We start from the raw sequence: 17,440 nt of genomic DNA on the forward strand, positions 1-17,440 counted from the left end.
AAAAAAGTAAAACTAACAACGGTAAAATTATTGTACCACGTGGCTGGGTTATTATCACGTGGTTGGTTTTAAAGGCAGAGATTTGATATAGCCATGCTGGTTCCAGTCAAATCTCTGCGCGGAGGTTGCTGTTGGAGGAATAAGGAAAACGTTGTGATTTTAAAGCTGGTCTGACAAAGATAGGCGCAGAACATGGACGACTAACAAGTAACGCATTGGAATTTCGTTTATTTAATGATTGTAGTCATGGATATTTATGCCATTGTGAACGTTATATGACCTTTCTACTATCACATGCAACATCAACACGAGCGCATATCAAAGATTCAACTTACGCCATAACCCGACAAGGCATTCAATCATTATTAAACTCATATAATCATAAAATATAATTTAACACAAATCCCAACAAGAATGTATTGAAGTAACTGCATAGTGATTTTTGTTCTTTAACAAATAATGATGAATAGCTGCACATGAAAATGACATTTGGTTTGTTCAAGCTCTTTTTTTTCTTGACCCCATTCAACGTTTAACTATATAGTTGTAGTTGTAATTGTAACGCGCCTCTTTCCAAAATGGGCTGTCTAATAAAATAGTGAAAAAACAGAGTTTTGGTCTCATGTATATTACTAGGTTTGCAAAACGTCAGAGACAGTATTTAACAACTTGAACTCAATTTTGCTCCACGAATTTCTGTATGTGTATTACAACATATGGTATTACAACAGTAATACGACATTTTGATCAGCTGTTCTTTCTCCGCATATTATTATATGGTATTCTGCACCAAAAATCTTAGTTTAAAAAAAAAAGCAAACCTATAAAGACAAAATGAAAAATCTCAATTCTTGTTTCCAATGTTTATCTGTAACATCAATTTACCAATTCCACTCTAATGAACGCACATATCGTTTAAACCAGATTAAAGTGGTAGATATTTAAACATGCTTACATAAGAAATGCATTTATGTTAGTAGATATGCTGTAACGAGAGGAATAAAGACTTTTGAAACCAAGGCCACGTGTTGGGACTGTTATTTGTTTTGATTCAGACCGAACTTTCGTAGTTTTACGCACACTCTCAAAGACGGTTGAAGAGACGGTCATTTTTTAAATGAAGAGATACGTTAAAGACGAATGTGATTATATATGTTAACAGCTATTAATGCACCTATTACAACTTTAACACAAACCTTTAATAATATTATATTACCTTGCAGACTTATTGTATTGTTACGCTACGTGTTTTCTTTTTTACAGTCCACTATAATAGTTCAATAGTTAAGTTTATTAAACAATACATCTAGATGGCCAAAAGCCAACTTGGACATAGTAAGCATACAGTGTTAACAAAGCAAATAGTTTGAGATTAAACAAAGTAATAATATATTGCACTGCAACAATGCATACATGTATTATTAAATAATGCATTATTATATTAACAACTATCAATAGTATAGATGTAATTAGATATGTGTTATTACGTCAAGTTCTAATGAAGCTTATTAATTACAACATTATATCAAATATATTGTTAAGTACATATGTTATGTCTACATATGAAAATTTGAAATAATATAATAATACTTTGAACTAACCTGAACTAACAAAATTCGTTTCATGAGGCACATGAACATGATATTAAAAGATATATCAGTAACTAACTTCTTATCTGATTCTCGTATATTCGTGTTCATCGCCGTCGACACGGTACAGCTGTTTACAATTTACATTATGTTTTGAAGTGGACATAGCCTGCACCGAATGTTGCAACGATGGGGAAAATGTTGCGTAAATTATAAACACATTCTTCCCGGTAGTTTCATCTCCATATAAGTTCTTTTTATACAAAGCTTTAACTGCTCCAAGTGGGTGAGCAGAGGCAGTGTCTGTGACAACATTCGGCGTGCTCAATTTGTGTCATGTGTCTGTGACAACATTCGGCGTGCTCAATTTGTGTCATGTGTCTGTGACAACATTCGGCGTGCTCAATTTGTGTAATGTGTCTGTGACAGCATTCGGCGTGCTCGATTTGTGTCATGTGTATGTGACAGCATGTCGACGTGCTCAATTTGTGTAATGTGTCTGTGACAACATTCGGCGTGCTCAATTTGTGTCATGTGTCTGTGACAGCATTCGGCGTGATCAATTTGTGTCATGTGTCTGTGACAGCATGTCGGCGTGCTCAATTTGTGTCATGTGTCTGTGACAGCATGTCGGCGTGCTCAATTAGTGTAATGTGTCTGTGACAGCATTCGGCGTGCTCAATTTGTGTAATATGTCTGTAACAGCATGTCGGCGTGCTCAATTTGTGAAATGTGTCTGTGACAGCATTCGGCGTACTCAATGTGTGTTATGTGTCTGTGACAACATTCGGCGTGCTCAATTAGTGTAATGTGTCTGTGACAGCATGTCGGCGTGCTCAATTTGTGTAATGTGTCTGTGACAACATTCGGCGTGCTCAATTTGTGTAATGTGTCTGTGACAGCATTCGGCATGCTCAATTTGTGTAATGTGTCTGTGAAAGCATGTCGGCGTGCTCGATTTGTGTCATGTGTCTTTGACAGCATTCGGCGTGCTCAATTTATGTCATGTGTCTGTGACAACATTCGGCGTGCTCAATTTGTGTCATGTGTATGTGACAGCATGTGGGCGTGCCCGACTTGTGTCATGTGTATGTGATAGCATGTCGGCGTGCTCGATTTGCGTCATGTTAAGACTGGTTTATGTAATATGCATTGTGAGAAGCCTTTTATACAACCCAAGGCAATCGATCATAATCTCCAATTCAACATTCGACAAATCTGCATAGTTCAATAAGGGCGGTTCCAAATGCATTGCACTTGACTTAATATTACAGTATATTTATATAAGTACAAATATAGTCGTACCACAAAACAGATCAAAGGGGAATCTACAATTGTTTTTAAAGTACAGTTCAACATTACAATAGTCAAATGACAAGTCACGACGAACATCATTAATGTCAGTCGCAATAACTTTTTCTGTATCGCTAGGTTTTACAAGAAAATTAAACATGTGACACTCAACTTGATGCCGTACTTCAGATAGCGTTATCAATAAGCTGCAAAGCCACTCAGATTAACATTCGCCTTCATTCAGACTTATGTACTGTAATGAAGAAGGCAGCTTGACATAACATCAACCTGTTTTGGTTTCCTACAAATAAAGCTTTTTTAGTTTGTTGAGCGCGTGAAGAATCTCTGATGATAATGAGGCACAATCAGCCGTTCTCCGGTCAAGGATCCCTATACTTGTGTCACTTACTATTTCAAACAGTTACACACTGCCTGTGTGCACTAATATTTCAATATTGCATATGTCATGTGACAATATTTCAGATCGCAACTCCGACACACGTGGTAGTGATTCGTCTGCACGGGTTTCTTCACTTGACTGCAATACAACATCACACAGCTCCCACTTAACAGGAAGATCTAATAAAGAGAGCGCTTAACAGGGAGATCTAATAAAGAGAGCGTGATCAACAAGCTATCTTGCCGCTCAGATGAACATTCGACTTTCGGAAGCCTTATAGACTGCAATGACGCAGGCAACTTGAAATCACATCGATCCGTAAAGGTCCCACACAAATAGAGCTTTGTAAGCCTGCTGAGTGTGTGAAGAATCTCTGATGCTAATGACGCACAATCAGCCTTTCTCAGGTTAAGAATCCCTATACTTGTATCACGTAATATTTCAAACAGTTCCTTACTGACCTTGTACACCAATATCATAATATTTGACATGTCATGTGACAGTATTTCAGATCGTACGTTCGATACATGTGTATATGATTCGTCTCCTCGGGTTTCTTCACTTGACTGCTATACAACATCACACAGCTCACACTTGACAGGATGATCTAATAAAGAGAGCGTGATCAATAAGCTGCATAGCCACTCAGATGAACATTCGAATTTCTGCAGACTTATACTCTCCAATGAAGCAGGCAGCTTGAGATCACATCGACCTGTATATGTCCCGCACAAATACAGCCACGTAAACCTGTTCAGCGTTCGCAGAATCTCTGATGCTAATGAGGCACAATCAGCCGTTCTCAGTTGTAGAATCCATATACTTGTATCATGTAATATTTCAAACAGAATAATACTGAACTTGTCCACCAATATCATAATATTTGACAAGTCATGTGAAAGTATTTCAGATCGTTAGTCCAATACATGTGTACATGTATGTGATTCGTCTCTTCGGGGTTCTTCACTTGACTACAATACAACATCATACAGCTTACACTTGACAGGATGATCTAATAAAGAGAGCGTGATCAACAAGCTACATAGCCACTTGAACATTAGATTTTCTGAAGACTAATACACTACAATGACGCAGGCAGCTTGAGATCACATCGACCTGTATAGGTTCCACACAAATACAGCTCTGTAAGCCTGTTCAGTGTGTACAGAATCTCTGATGCTAATGAGGCACAATCAGCCGTTCTCAGGTCTAGAATCCCTATACTTGTATCACGTAATATTTCAAACAATTCCTTACTGACCTTGTCCACAAATGTGAAAGCATTTCTGACCGTTAGTACGATACATGTATATGTGATTCGTCCCCACGAGTTTCTTCACTTGACTGAAATACAACATAACACAATTCACACTTGACAGGATGATCTAATAAAGAGAGCGTGATCAACACGATACATAGCCACTCAGATGAACATTCGACTTTCTGCAGACTAATATACTGCAATGAAGCTGACGGCTTGAGATCACATCGACCTGTATAGGTCCCCCACAATTACAGCCACGTAAGCCTGTTCAGCGTGTGGAGAATCTCTAATGCTAATGAGGCACAATCAGCCGTTCTCAGGTCTAGAATCCCTAACCTTGTATTTCGTAATATTTCAAACAGTTCAACACTGCCAGTGTGTACTTATATTGCAATGTCGAACATGTCATCCGACAGTATTTCTGATCGCAAATTCGATACATGTGTAAGCGATTCGTCTATACGGCTCTCTTCACTAGACTGCAATACAACATCACCCAGCTCACACTTGACAGGATGTTGCAATAAAGAGAGCGTGCTCAACAAGCTACATAGCCAGTCAGATGAACATTCGAATTTCCAAAGACATATAGACTGCAATGAAGCAGGCAACTTAAAATCACATCGATCCGTAAAGGTCCCACACATACAGAGCTGTGTAAATCTGCTGAGCGTGTAAAGAATCTCTGATACTTATGAGACACAATCAGCTGTTCTCTTGACTAGAATCCCTATACTTGTATCACGTAATATTTCCAACAGTTCCTTACTGACCTTGTACACTATAATCATAATATTTGACATGTCATATGAAAGTATTTCAGATCGTAAGTCCGATACATATGTATGTGATTTGTCTCCACGGGTTTCTTCACTTGAATGCAATTCAACATCACACAGCACACACTCGACATGATGATCTAATGAAGAGAGCGTGATCCACAAGCTGCACAGCCACTCAGATGAACATTCGCCTCTTACCAGACTAATACACTGCAATGAAGCAGGAATCTTGAGATCACATCGACCCGTATAGGTCCCCCACAAATAGAGCTTTGTTAGCTTGTTGAGTGTGTGAAGAATCTCTGATGCTAATGAGGCACTATCAGCCGTTCTGAGATCTAGGATCCCTATACTTGTATCACGTAATATTTCAAACAATTATTTACTGCCATTTATCACCAGTATCTTGATATTGGACATGTCATTTGACAGTATTTCAGATCGCAAGCCCGATACATGTGTATGTAATTCGTCTCCAAGGGTGTCTCCACTAGACTGCAATACAACATCCCACAGCTCACACTCGACAGGATGATCTAATGAAGAGAGCGTGATCAACAAGCTGCACAGCCACTCAGATGAACATTCGCCTCTTACCAGACTAATACACTGCAATGAAGCAGGCAACTTGAGATCACATCGACCCGTATAGGTCCCCCACAAATAGAGCGTTGTTAGCTTGTAGAGCGTGTGAAGAATCTCTGATGCTAATGAGGCACTATCAGCCGTTCTGAGAGCTATCATTCCTATACTTGTATCACGTAATATTTCAAACAATTCTTTACTGCCATTTATCACCAGTATCTTGATATTGGACATGTCATTTGACAGTATTTCAGATCGCAAGCCCGATACATGTGTATGTAATTCGTCTCCAAGGGTGTCTCCACTAGACTGCAATACAACATCCAACAGCTCACACTTGACATGATGCTCGAATGAAGACAGCGTGATCAACAAGCTGCACAGCCACTTAGATGAACATTCGCATTTCTGCAGACTAATACACTGCAATGAAGCAGGAATCTTGAGATCACATCGACCCGTATAGGTCCCCCACAAATAGAGCTTTGTTAGCTTGTTGAGCGTGTGAAGAATATCTGATGCTAATGAGGCACAATCAGCCGTTCTGAGATTTAGGATCCCTATACTTGTATCTCGTAATATTTCAAACAATTCTTTACTGCCATTTTTCACCAGTATTTTGATATTAGACATGTCATTTGACAGTATTTCAGATCGTAAGTCCGATACATGTGTATTTAATTCGTCTCCAAGAGTGTCTCCACTAGACTGCAATACAACATCCCACAGCTCACACTCGACAGGATGATCTAATGAAGAGAGCGTGATCAACAAGCTGCACAGCCACTCAGATGAACATTCGCCTCTTACCAGACTAATACACTGCAATGAAGCGGGCATCTTGAGATCACATCGACCCGTATAGGTCCCCCACAAATAGAGCGTTGTTAGCTTGTAGAGCGTGTGAAGAATCTCTGAAGCTAATAAGACACTATCAGCCGTTCTGAGAGCTATCATTCCTATACTTGTATCACGTAGTATTTCAAACAATTCTTTACTGCCATTTTTCACCAGTATCTTGATATTAGACATGTCATTTGACAGTATTTCAGATCGTAAGTCCGATACATGTGTATTGAATTCGTCTCCAAGGGTGTCTCCACTAGACTGCAATACGACATGCCGCAGCTGACACTCGACAGGATGATCTAATGAAGAAAGCGTGATCAACAAGCTGCACAGCCACTCAGATGAACATTCGCCTCTTACCAGACTAATACACTGCAATGAAGCAGGCAACTTGAGATCACATCGACCCGTATAGGTCCCCCACAAATAGAGCTTTGTTAGCTTGTTGAGCGTGTGAAGAATCTCTGATGCTAATGAGGCACTATCAGCCGTTCTGAGATCTAGGATCCCTATACTTGTATCACGTAATATTTCAAACAATTCTGTACTGCCATTTATCACCAGTATCTTGATATTGGACATGTCATTTGACAGTATTTCAGATCGCAAGCCCGATACATGTGTATGTAATTCGTCTCCAAGGGTGTCTCCACTATACTGCAATACAACATCCCGCAGCTCACACTCGACAGGATGATCTAATGAAGAGAGCGTGATCCACAAGCTGCACAGCCACTCAGGTGAACATTCGCATTCCTGTAGACTAATACACTGTAATGAAGCAGGCAACTTGAGATCACATCGACCCGTATAGGTCCCCCACAAATAGAGCTTTGTTAGCTTGTTGAGCGTGTGAAGCATCTCTGATGCTAATGAGGCACTATCAGCCGTTCTGAGATCTAGGATCCCTATACTTGTATCACGTAATATTTCAAACAATTCTTTACTGCCATTTATCACCAGTATCTTGATATTGGACATGTCATTTGACAGTATTTCAGATCGTAAGTCCGATATATGTGTATGTGATTCGTCTACAATGGTGTCTCCACTAGACTGCAATACGACATGCCGCAGCTGACACTCGACAGGATGATCTAATGAAGAGAGCGTGATCAACAAGCTGCTCAGCCACTCAGATGAACATTCGACTTTCTCCAGACTAATACACTGCAATGAAGCGGGCAGTTTGAGATCACATCGACCCGTATAGATCCCCCGCAAATAGAGCGTTGTTAGCTTGTTGAGCGTGTGAAGAATATCTGATGCTAATGAGGCATCATCAGCTGATGTAAGGCTTAGGATCCGTATAGATGTACTTTCCATCAAATTGTACAGATATCTTTTGCCGTCTCTCACATGTAGGATGATATTTTTCAAATCACTGGACAATAACTCTGTCTGAAATAGGTGCGTGTTGTAATCAGTTACATTCAGATTAGAAGAGTGAAAAATAACATCGTGTTTTAATGACGATAAGCGCACTAGTAACCGTCGTAGAAACACAGCAGTGCATGTACATTTCAACAAAAGAATACGTTGTATTGTGTCTGGAAGAACTATGTCTTCCGGAAAAGTTGATTCTTCAATTCTTAAAAACGTTAATTGCGACAGGGACGGAAGTACACAGGAAAATGATGATACGTCAATCTTCCCCATATAATGTAGCTCCTGTATGCTCGTATGAAATAAGGCTTTATTAATTTCCGGAGTCACTGTCATCATTACACGTGTAAGACTACGTTTTGATAGCTGTATAATGTTTACTATATCGCTTTTTTGCATTACATTACTTTTTAAAATAAGTGACCGAACATCTGAATTGTTTGACAATAAAAGTTCCTTTAATGCATTTGAATCCGACTCAATCAGATATTTATTAAAAGTAAAGTCCCTACAATTCAGGCAAATTTCCTTCTCGCCGCTCGCCTTTGCTTCAATATATCCAGCAATTAACATGCGCTGGAATAAGACTGATAGTGCGAGGCAACGTTTGTCCACATCCATTTGACTATGTTTTGATTTTAAAACGTTTTTCTGTGTGCTATTGTCTGTCTGAAAAGCCAATAATTGTTCTTCAGGTAGAAATCCGTTAACGTACATGCTCAGTCCGTGGCTTATGTCATTAAGGAACTCCACGTCAGCTAAACAGTTTATCAGTTTATTTGCTATTTTACAGTCAAGTCCACATAGGTAAATTATTGTCTGGCTTATTTCTAACACATTATATTTAGATTCGGTTCGGAAATGTGTCATAAGGTCTAGCTTTGAACGTGCGATATAATAGGCAGCCATGAATTCCTGCACTGTCTCGTGTATAAATGAAAACTGTGCATACTGATCCCCAATGGCGGAGCTGTATCTTTTTGTTATTACACCAGCATGGAGGCAGAATTCCAACTGATCTTTTGACATGTAGTTCAATAAAGACCGTTCGTTGAATACTAGGCATTTGGTCGACGAAAACGTAAAATTAAACGCAACATTCGCAAGCGCATCAAAAATATCAATTTGCCGTTGAATAAAACGTGTATTTGATAAACACGGAAACGAATTCCCTGTTTGAAAATATCCCTTTTCAGCATGTGCATTCTTAAAAAGTATGTCCAGTAGAATACAATTAAGTTCACACAAGGAACCTTTAAATGTCATCTTGTTCATCCACAAATTGACTAACAGAGTTTGCAGCCAGGGTGACGTTAACAAATTCCTCAATTGACGTTCGTTAACGTACTTCATGAATTCAGTGTGTGCATTTGCATCACCAGTTTGGATAGTTTGTATTATTTGCTTGGTTAGTTCTTCTGAATCAATAATTCCTTCGATTTCTATTAAACTGTTAATTTCAGAATTTTTAATTCTCTCATCCGCCATTTTCCATGGCCTTGATGTTATTACATACACGCACTTTGCATGACATCGTGCAAGTAAGGGTATAACGCATTTATTCAATCGATCAACCCATTCATTAAGCCCATCAATAGTTATGATGTATGTCTCTCGTTCTAGGATTTGTGATAAAAGCTTAACGGTCTCTTCACGTTTATAACCAATGTAAACCATATCTATTATTTGTGTTTTGATCATCTCTATAACCTCACGCTGGTCCTTTGCATCTCTTAGTGATATTTGAAAGAGAAACCGAAACTCTTTCAAAGTGTCGACGTCACTAAATGTAGCTTTGTGATCAGGATTGTGCACAGACACTGCATCACACCAGTCTAGCGCCAGTTTAGTAAGGAATGTTGTCTTCCCCATTCCGGGTTCTCCTTGAACAAATACACGGCTATTGAGCTTTTCATCTTTGTAAAATAAGTCTTTGTACTGATGAACAACGTTTTCTGTTTTCGTTCGAGATCCATCTCTCTCAACTGTAACTTGGCTCAATTTCGGCTGCACATAGACATCCCAGATGGATTTGTCAAGACCTTCCCATAAGGGTGAAATGGACACTGTTTCCTTCGTCGTCGTATAGAACTCTATTAACCTTCCACGGAACTCTGAAATGATAAATGCTGATTTTAATAAAGTGTGACTCAATCCAATATCGAGTTTATAATAATTATTGAGTAGTAAAATCGCGTGATCTTGTTATTAAATTTTTGTGAGATGTCATGGCGACAAAAGTTCTGACCAAGTTTCATATGGATTTTGGCAGTAGTTGTGAACAATAGAGATACATTTAGGGATACATGTGGCCAATGGAGAGTTCACAATGTTTTCTTAGTCAAGTGACCTAAACACCGACGTCAAATCACACCTGATAAAATGTAGGTTCGACAGCATCATAAACGAATGTGTTTGAATGCTGTTTTTGATGTAATGTTTGGAGTCTCGATTATGCATGAACATGTCTTTTTTCGTTTCGTTTAAGTATTATTGATATTAGTAGATTCAGATACGAAGTGCCGTACATCAATTACATCGAAGACAGCATTCGAACTCGTTTATGATGTTTTCGAACATTATAGTATCATGTGTGGTTTGACGTCGGTGTTTACCTGACCGCGGAAACAGATTGTTAACTGTATATTGGCCACAACTATTGCAAATATCTATACGAAACTTGGTAAGAACCTTTGTCGCCATGACATCTCGGCCGATTTCTAAACTTGGTTAAAATGGTTCAAAAGTTATGTAATTATGTCAAATTAAGGAAATCTATCCGTTTAAACATATGCGTTTCTACGGAAGCGAAATTAGTTTCTAACAGAGAAACTCGTCTATGGTTTCGTTTTTATTGTATCCATTTCGCTGTGTGGTTTTCTATTCCATGCTGTTTCTTGCCATTAATTAATAAGAGATAGGTCGTCAATATAAATATTTGACTTTTTAAGTATTCTAACCATCCATTCGGTCCTCATAGATGTTTTTCAACGTGCTAGTCACCGCCTTTTTGGATAAGGGCATAGTGTCTTGCTGAAGCTGAAAAATATATAATTTGACACTGAAAAAGCTTTCTTCTAAAACATGGACAGACTCTTGATGGAGAGTAAGTTATTTCCTTTTTCCCAGTTCCTTAATACTTATTCGAATAAGGATCGAATAAGGAATAAGGAACTGTTCTTTATTCCTTATTCACGCGTAACAAATTTGTTATAGGGTGTAAAAAATAAAAAAATGCAAACATTTCTGACGTAAATCAAAACAAAATAACTGGAATATATCTACTTTATGTATTTCGTTACATATTAATGTTTATTCTTCGCGGTTACATAGGATTTCTTGTTTAAACGGAACCGGTATTTTCTAATTCGAATACCAATTTCACATCAACAAAACTTAAAGCATATACTATTGTTTTACATGTGTGTGATATAAAAGTACAATCGTAAAAGTACATTTAAACATTTTTTTTTTATAATCCAGTTCTTTTTTCGCGGCTGAATAAGGAAAAAGGAACCAGTTCTTATTGACATTTTCTTCCTTAAACATCAATACAATTGATCAAAAGTTAACCACATACAAATGAACATATTTATATATTGGCTGTATATTTAAAATACTAATTGCAATACATTTCTACTATGTTTAAAGTAATGATAATCCAGTTCTTTATTCGGTTTTAATATTCCTTATTACTTATTCAAATCGAATAAGGAACTGGAATGTTCTTTCTATAAATGTATAAATCAAAATGAACCATAGAGACGAATAACTTAACAAAAATTATTGTAAATGTATGTCGGGTGTAAAAATGTAAATTGCAGTACATTTCTACTTTGTTTTATTCAATGATAACATAGTTCCTTATTCGGTTTGATTAAGGAATAAGAAACCAGTTTCTTATTCCTTTTTCAATCCGAATAAGGAACTAGGTCATCATTCAATGAAATTTAGTTGAGATGTGCTGAATTTAATGTTTTTGATACCTAACCCGAATAAGCAACTAGGTTATCATTAAATGAAACTTAGTAGAGATGTGCTGCAATTGATGTTTTTGATACCCAACCTACATTTACAACGATTTTCATCGATTTTTTGGTCTCCTTGGTTCATTTTAATGTTTTGTTAAGTATTAAAATGCCAGTTTCTTATTCGCATTGAATAAGGAACAGTGTTATTATTAAATAATACTTGGTAGAAATATATTGCAATATAATTTTAACTTCGAACCTACATAAACCATGATTTTCATCGACATTTACTATTATTTGGTTAATATCAATTTATGTTTGAGTTAGGCAATACCATTTCCTTATTATCGTCTTCATAATACTTGTTTTCAGCGTGCATCGTTACATAGAATATAAACAAAAATGTAACAGAATACCTCCATATAACATAATAATGCTTAAATAACCCACACACCATCTAAACTATAACATATCCGAAAATGATTGTACGAAAAACAGGCTTCCGAATAAGGAACTAACTTAACGCCCAATTCCTTATTCAGAGGCCATAATTTCGGATACATCAATTCGTATCATTCTTGAATAGCACAGCTTTATATTCGTTATTATTGGCGATGTTTAGTGTAAGATTTGTTATTTATATCTCTGGCACAGCTCTGAAGTCTTATCTGACCCTGAACTTTGGTCAAGACTATATGATAGCTGAAAACTAAACATGTTTAGATATCTTGTTCCGTTTTCATACGAAAACTGTTACGAAGGGATATGATTAAGAATGCAAAGTGATATCAACACGTCTCTATAAAAGAGAGACAGCACCGGAAGCAGCGACCCAAGTGCCTCTAAAAGACTGAAAAATTTCATCGAAATGCCTCAATATTTTATTTTATAATTGAAACGGAAAAGCGCGCATCCTATCTGTTAAAGTGTGTTTTCGTCTTACTAGTATTTATTTTTAGTGCGAATACGCGTTTTTCGCTCATACAGACAAACAGTGCATTCGGCGACTTTCAACCACGTCACATGACGAATGCAAATGTTCCGGACAGCATTGTCATCAGTGCGACGTCACTGATGTCACATTAAAGTGAGACTGAACCGGAAACAGTGACCAAGGTGCCTCTATTAGACTGGAAAGTTTCGTCGAAATGCCTCTGTATTTCGTTGTTCCTGTTGTTGTTGGGTTTTTTTCAATTAAAAACCAAAACTTACATAGCTGTAATTGGGTGGTTTTATTTCAATAGATTTTCTATCTCCGAAAGCGCGTTTTCTCGCTCTATGATGCCTACGTTATATCCGGCGACCTTCAACATTGGCGCACGATTAAAAGTCGTTGGAACAGACAAAATTGCACTGTTCTCGGTAGTTATATGTGATATTTTTAGATATTGCACCTGGTTGCGCTTTCCTTATTCAGCCGCGAAAACGGCACCACGTTATCATTACAAAAGAATACTAAAAAGAAATGTACTGTAATGCATTATATTTTTATTCCCGACCTACATTTACAGTGATTTTCCTTGATTCATGCGTCTCTTCATTCATATTAATTTATTTGTTAAGTAAGAAAATGACAGTTCCTTATTCGATTTGAATAAGAAATAAGGAACCAGTTCCTTATTCCTTGTTCAAACTGAATAAGGAACTGGATTATCATTACTTACAAATAAGTAGAAATGTATTGCAATTAGTATTTTAAATATACAACCAATATAAAATGATGTTCATTTATATGTGGTTTACTTTTGATCAATTTCGTTGATGTTTAAGTAAGAAAATGCCATTTCCTTATTCGGTTTGAATAAGGAATAAGGAACTGGTTCCATTTCCTTATTCAGCCGCGAAAAAGGAACTGGATTATAAATAAAAACACACATGTTGAAATGTACAAGATTGCAATTTTATATAACATACATATAAAATAATGTTATATGCTTTAGGTTTTGTGGATGTGAAGTTGGCATTCGAATTAGAAAATATCGGTTCGGTTTAAAAAGAAATTCTATGCAAGCAAGAAATATGAACATGTAACGTAATACATCAAGTAAATGTATTCGAGTTATTTTGTTTTGATTTACTTAGGAATTGAATGCATTATTTTTCTTTAAAACCCTATATCAAATATGTTAAGCTTGAATAAGGAATAAGGAACAGTTCCTTATTCCTTATTCAAATAAGGAAATCGGAAAAAGGAAACAACTTACTCTCCACGACTTCTTGGCATGTGGCCACATGTTCATATTGAAATGGATATTATTATAATATTTATAACAATATATAAATATCATAGAACTACTCCAATGTCCAATATTTCCAACGTAAGTTTAAGATCATCGCATTAAAGTAACGCAGATATTGCAATCCTACTTAAATAAATAGATGAGCATGTACGGACAATCTGTATATATGATACAAAAATGAACTTCATTACCTGTTTAAGGTAAGTGCGTGCATCAATTGCCGGCTTAAAACTATTAAGGTGTGCAGGATCATGAAGGAGATTTAAAAGACAATCGAAGAAGCTGATCATATCCCCATCACATATTTCCGTGTCCTGTAGGTGTCGTAGTTCATTAACTTCTTCTCGTGCCTGTAAGACAATTACTGTATTAACTAACAAATCAAACGCATGCACTTATAACATTGGCATAGACATTCTATCTAATTGAACAATTCCAGATATGTAACAATTGAAAAGAAATTTGTTAAATACCTGTGCATATGTTGGAATTTCTACTAAGATCATCAGTAAAATAGCACTGCATCCAGATACAGTTGTATATGGCACCAATAATGCCATTGAAGTCTGTGCTGTTGGCATTTGGCTTATCTCTGTAACCCGTGGGAGGCATGTAACACTTAGCCAATTCCCAATAGTCAGTGCACCATTTTGTGGAATCCGTATTGCTCCATGAAGGGCCCTTCATATTCGCTGTTTTAAAACGATGGTTGTTCCAAATTTGATTACGTATTTCTAAACACAGGCGGCACTGTTTGGAAGGGTTACTACATAAACTACACGTCGTTGTTTCGAGTATACCGTGTTTTGCACGCAGATCACTTCTTATATGAATGTAAAAGGCTCTAAATCCGAGGTCGGCTAATTGTGCAATTACATCCCTGGTCTTGTATGTTGCAAACATACATTTTAGCCAGTGCTTTGCCTCTTTTTTCGTGAGTCTTTCTTCCATTATTACTTTTAATGTATACCCAAGTTTCACGCTAATGGGAATCTCGTGAAAAGTGTATCTTCTTTCCGATGGTTATGAAGAACAATTTGGAGATTTTGGAAAATACATTTTTTTCATATTCATAACTTTGCTTGAGATGCATACATTAACAAAACCGGAAGAAGTGCAATCGGAATTCCTGAACAAACTTTGCACCGTCACGTAATATCATCTATCAAAACAAATATAAGTATATAAATGGTTTGCAGTATAAACTTATACTACCCTATAAACCCTATAAAAAGACAACGGTATCTGCTGGTTAACCATGTTTACACTTAAAGATGCACCATTATCTAGTGCCCACTTGTATATACGTACAACGAGCTCCTTTGGTCAAAACAACGCATGAAGTGTCGAGTAAATAATACGTACAGTGTATGTGTATTGTATGCATTTTTTAAACTGGAAATTGATTTTAGACACATGAGGTATTTGATTTCGAATAGACTTATTGTTCAACGATATGCTTAAATCTTATCATTTTTTCAAGAATTATTGAATGTTTTAAGTGTGTTCATTGTTTAACTACGACAAGACACATCAAAGTCGCTAAAGTATAACCGGCTGATGACATTTACTTAATATACTAATGTAATAAACAAATATTTTTGTGTGAATACAAATATAATCCGTGCGCATGGAATTCAACATTTACACTATTATTAGAGAAATACTAATTCCAACTTCTCTCCTTTTCAAGTCAACGCTGCATTCTTATTTTGTAGTCATCCTCTGTAGCCGTTTTGCATTGCCCGATGAACCCATTTGGACCGTAAATTAAAACCAAAATATGTATATGGCGTGTCAACATTGCAAAATTAATTGTTTGCATAAGTATGTGGTATATATATATATATATATATATATATATATATATATATATATATATATATATATATATATATATATAAATGACTGCGTTTCGTTTTTTCATAGTTGTATTCAAAGGGTTCTAAACGAAAATGAAGAACTCTGTTGTGTTGCATCGATAAAGTAGTACTTTGGATGACGTAAAGCATTTGTATTTACGGCCGTGACATCTCAAATGATTGTACCCTTAGGCTAGTATTTTTCGGCTGTTTTATGTTAATGTCTTTGCCATAAATCACTAAAACATTGTTGTGGTCAATAGCCAATACACTTTGGACTTTATAATAAAATCATGCTTTTTAGTTTTGAGTCAGATATTGACGTTAAACTTCGAGTTGAAAAAAAATATCTAAATACAATTTCCTTGATTTTATACATTGTATTTTGAACTTAAAATAATACAAATAATCCATAATCAAGCGATCGCATCGAAGCCGCCGCTGTGTTTACCTGAACCCAAGTATTATATCCCGCTGATATATCGATACCTGCTTTTTAAGCTAAATGCAGAAATAGGACCAAAAAAACCATCATTAACTGTTTGTAAACAAAATAATTTTGACCAAGTCTTATACAAACTTGTTTAAAGTTGAAGAGTGAAAACTTTCCTACTTTTGTCACTTATTTAGAGTATAGACGAGCGAAATACTGAAACACCTATAGTCTGGTTTATATGAAAACTTATTATTTGAAGGTGATATCATTGTATTGCCTACAAACTAGAAACGATAGAATTATTTGGAGCGTTTCTATTGTTCTCGTGAACAAAGGTTTAAACAAGTGGACCGCTTACATCATCATATGTTGTGTTTATTTATTAACAAGTGTCATATTTGGAAATACATGTACTTTTTTTGAAAATATACTAATGCATGCATTTAAAAACTAATAAAACCGTATACTCCTTAAAGACACAAATACGATTACGATACAGAAAAACCCACACCGCATCGCTAGTTGTACTTGATCTTTAAAAACTGCATCAAAATTATACCGGGTATAACAATTACCATGAAAACAATTGTCATTACGGTTATTGCAACTATGATTATTTTATATCGTTTCAGTGCCTAATCGCGTGTTGTTTAAAAAGCAAACTTGCCATTGGAAAAAAGCTCAATATTCAACCAAATAATTTTGTTTTAATCGTTTCTAAAATTTAGATACGGATAATATTAAAACATTACAGTTGTCCGAAAATTGAGAGACAAAAATTAA

The 17,440-nt window shown here is 36.3% G+C and overlaps 1 protein-coding gene across 1 annotated transcript; it reads right to left on the bottom strand.

Moving 5' to 3' along the window:
• Window positions 1-213: 213 nt before the first annotated feature.
• On the bottom strand, window positions 214-15,310 carry LOC127848023 (uncharacterized). Its single transcript, XM_052380303.1, has 5 exons — window positions 15,236-15,310; window positions 14,551-14,709; window positions 11,109-11,187; window positions 6,779-10,262; window positions 214-6,379 (listed from the first exon to the last, which is right to left on the bottom strand). The coding sequence occupies exons 1-5, from the start codon at window positions 15,308-15,310 to the stop codon at window positions 5,707-5,709; spliced, it is 4,470 nt and encodes a 1,489-aa protein (XP_052236263.1). The 3' UTR covers window positions 214-5,706.
• Window positions 15,311-17,440: the final 2,130 nt, after the last annotated feature.

The sequence above is a fragment of the Dreissena polymorpha genome, chromosome 10 (assembly GCF_020536995.1).
Source record: "Dreissena polymorpha isolate Duluth1 chromosome 10, UMN_Dpol_1.0, whole genome shotgun sequence".
Lineage (NCBI taxonomy): Eukaryota > Metazoa > Mollusca > Bivalvia > Myida > Dreissenidae > Dreissena > Dreissena polymorpha.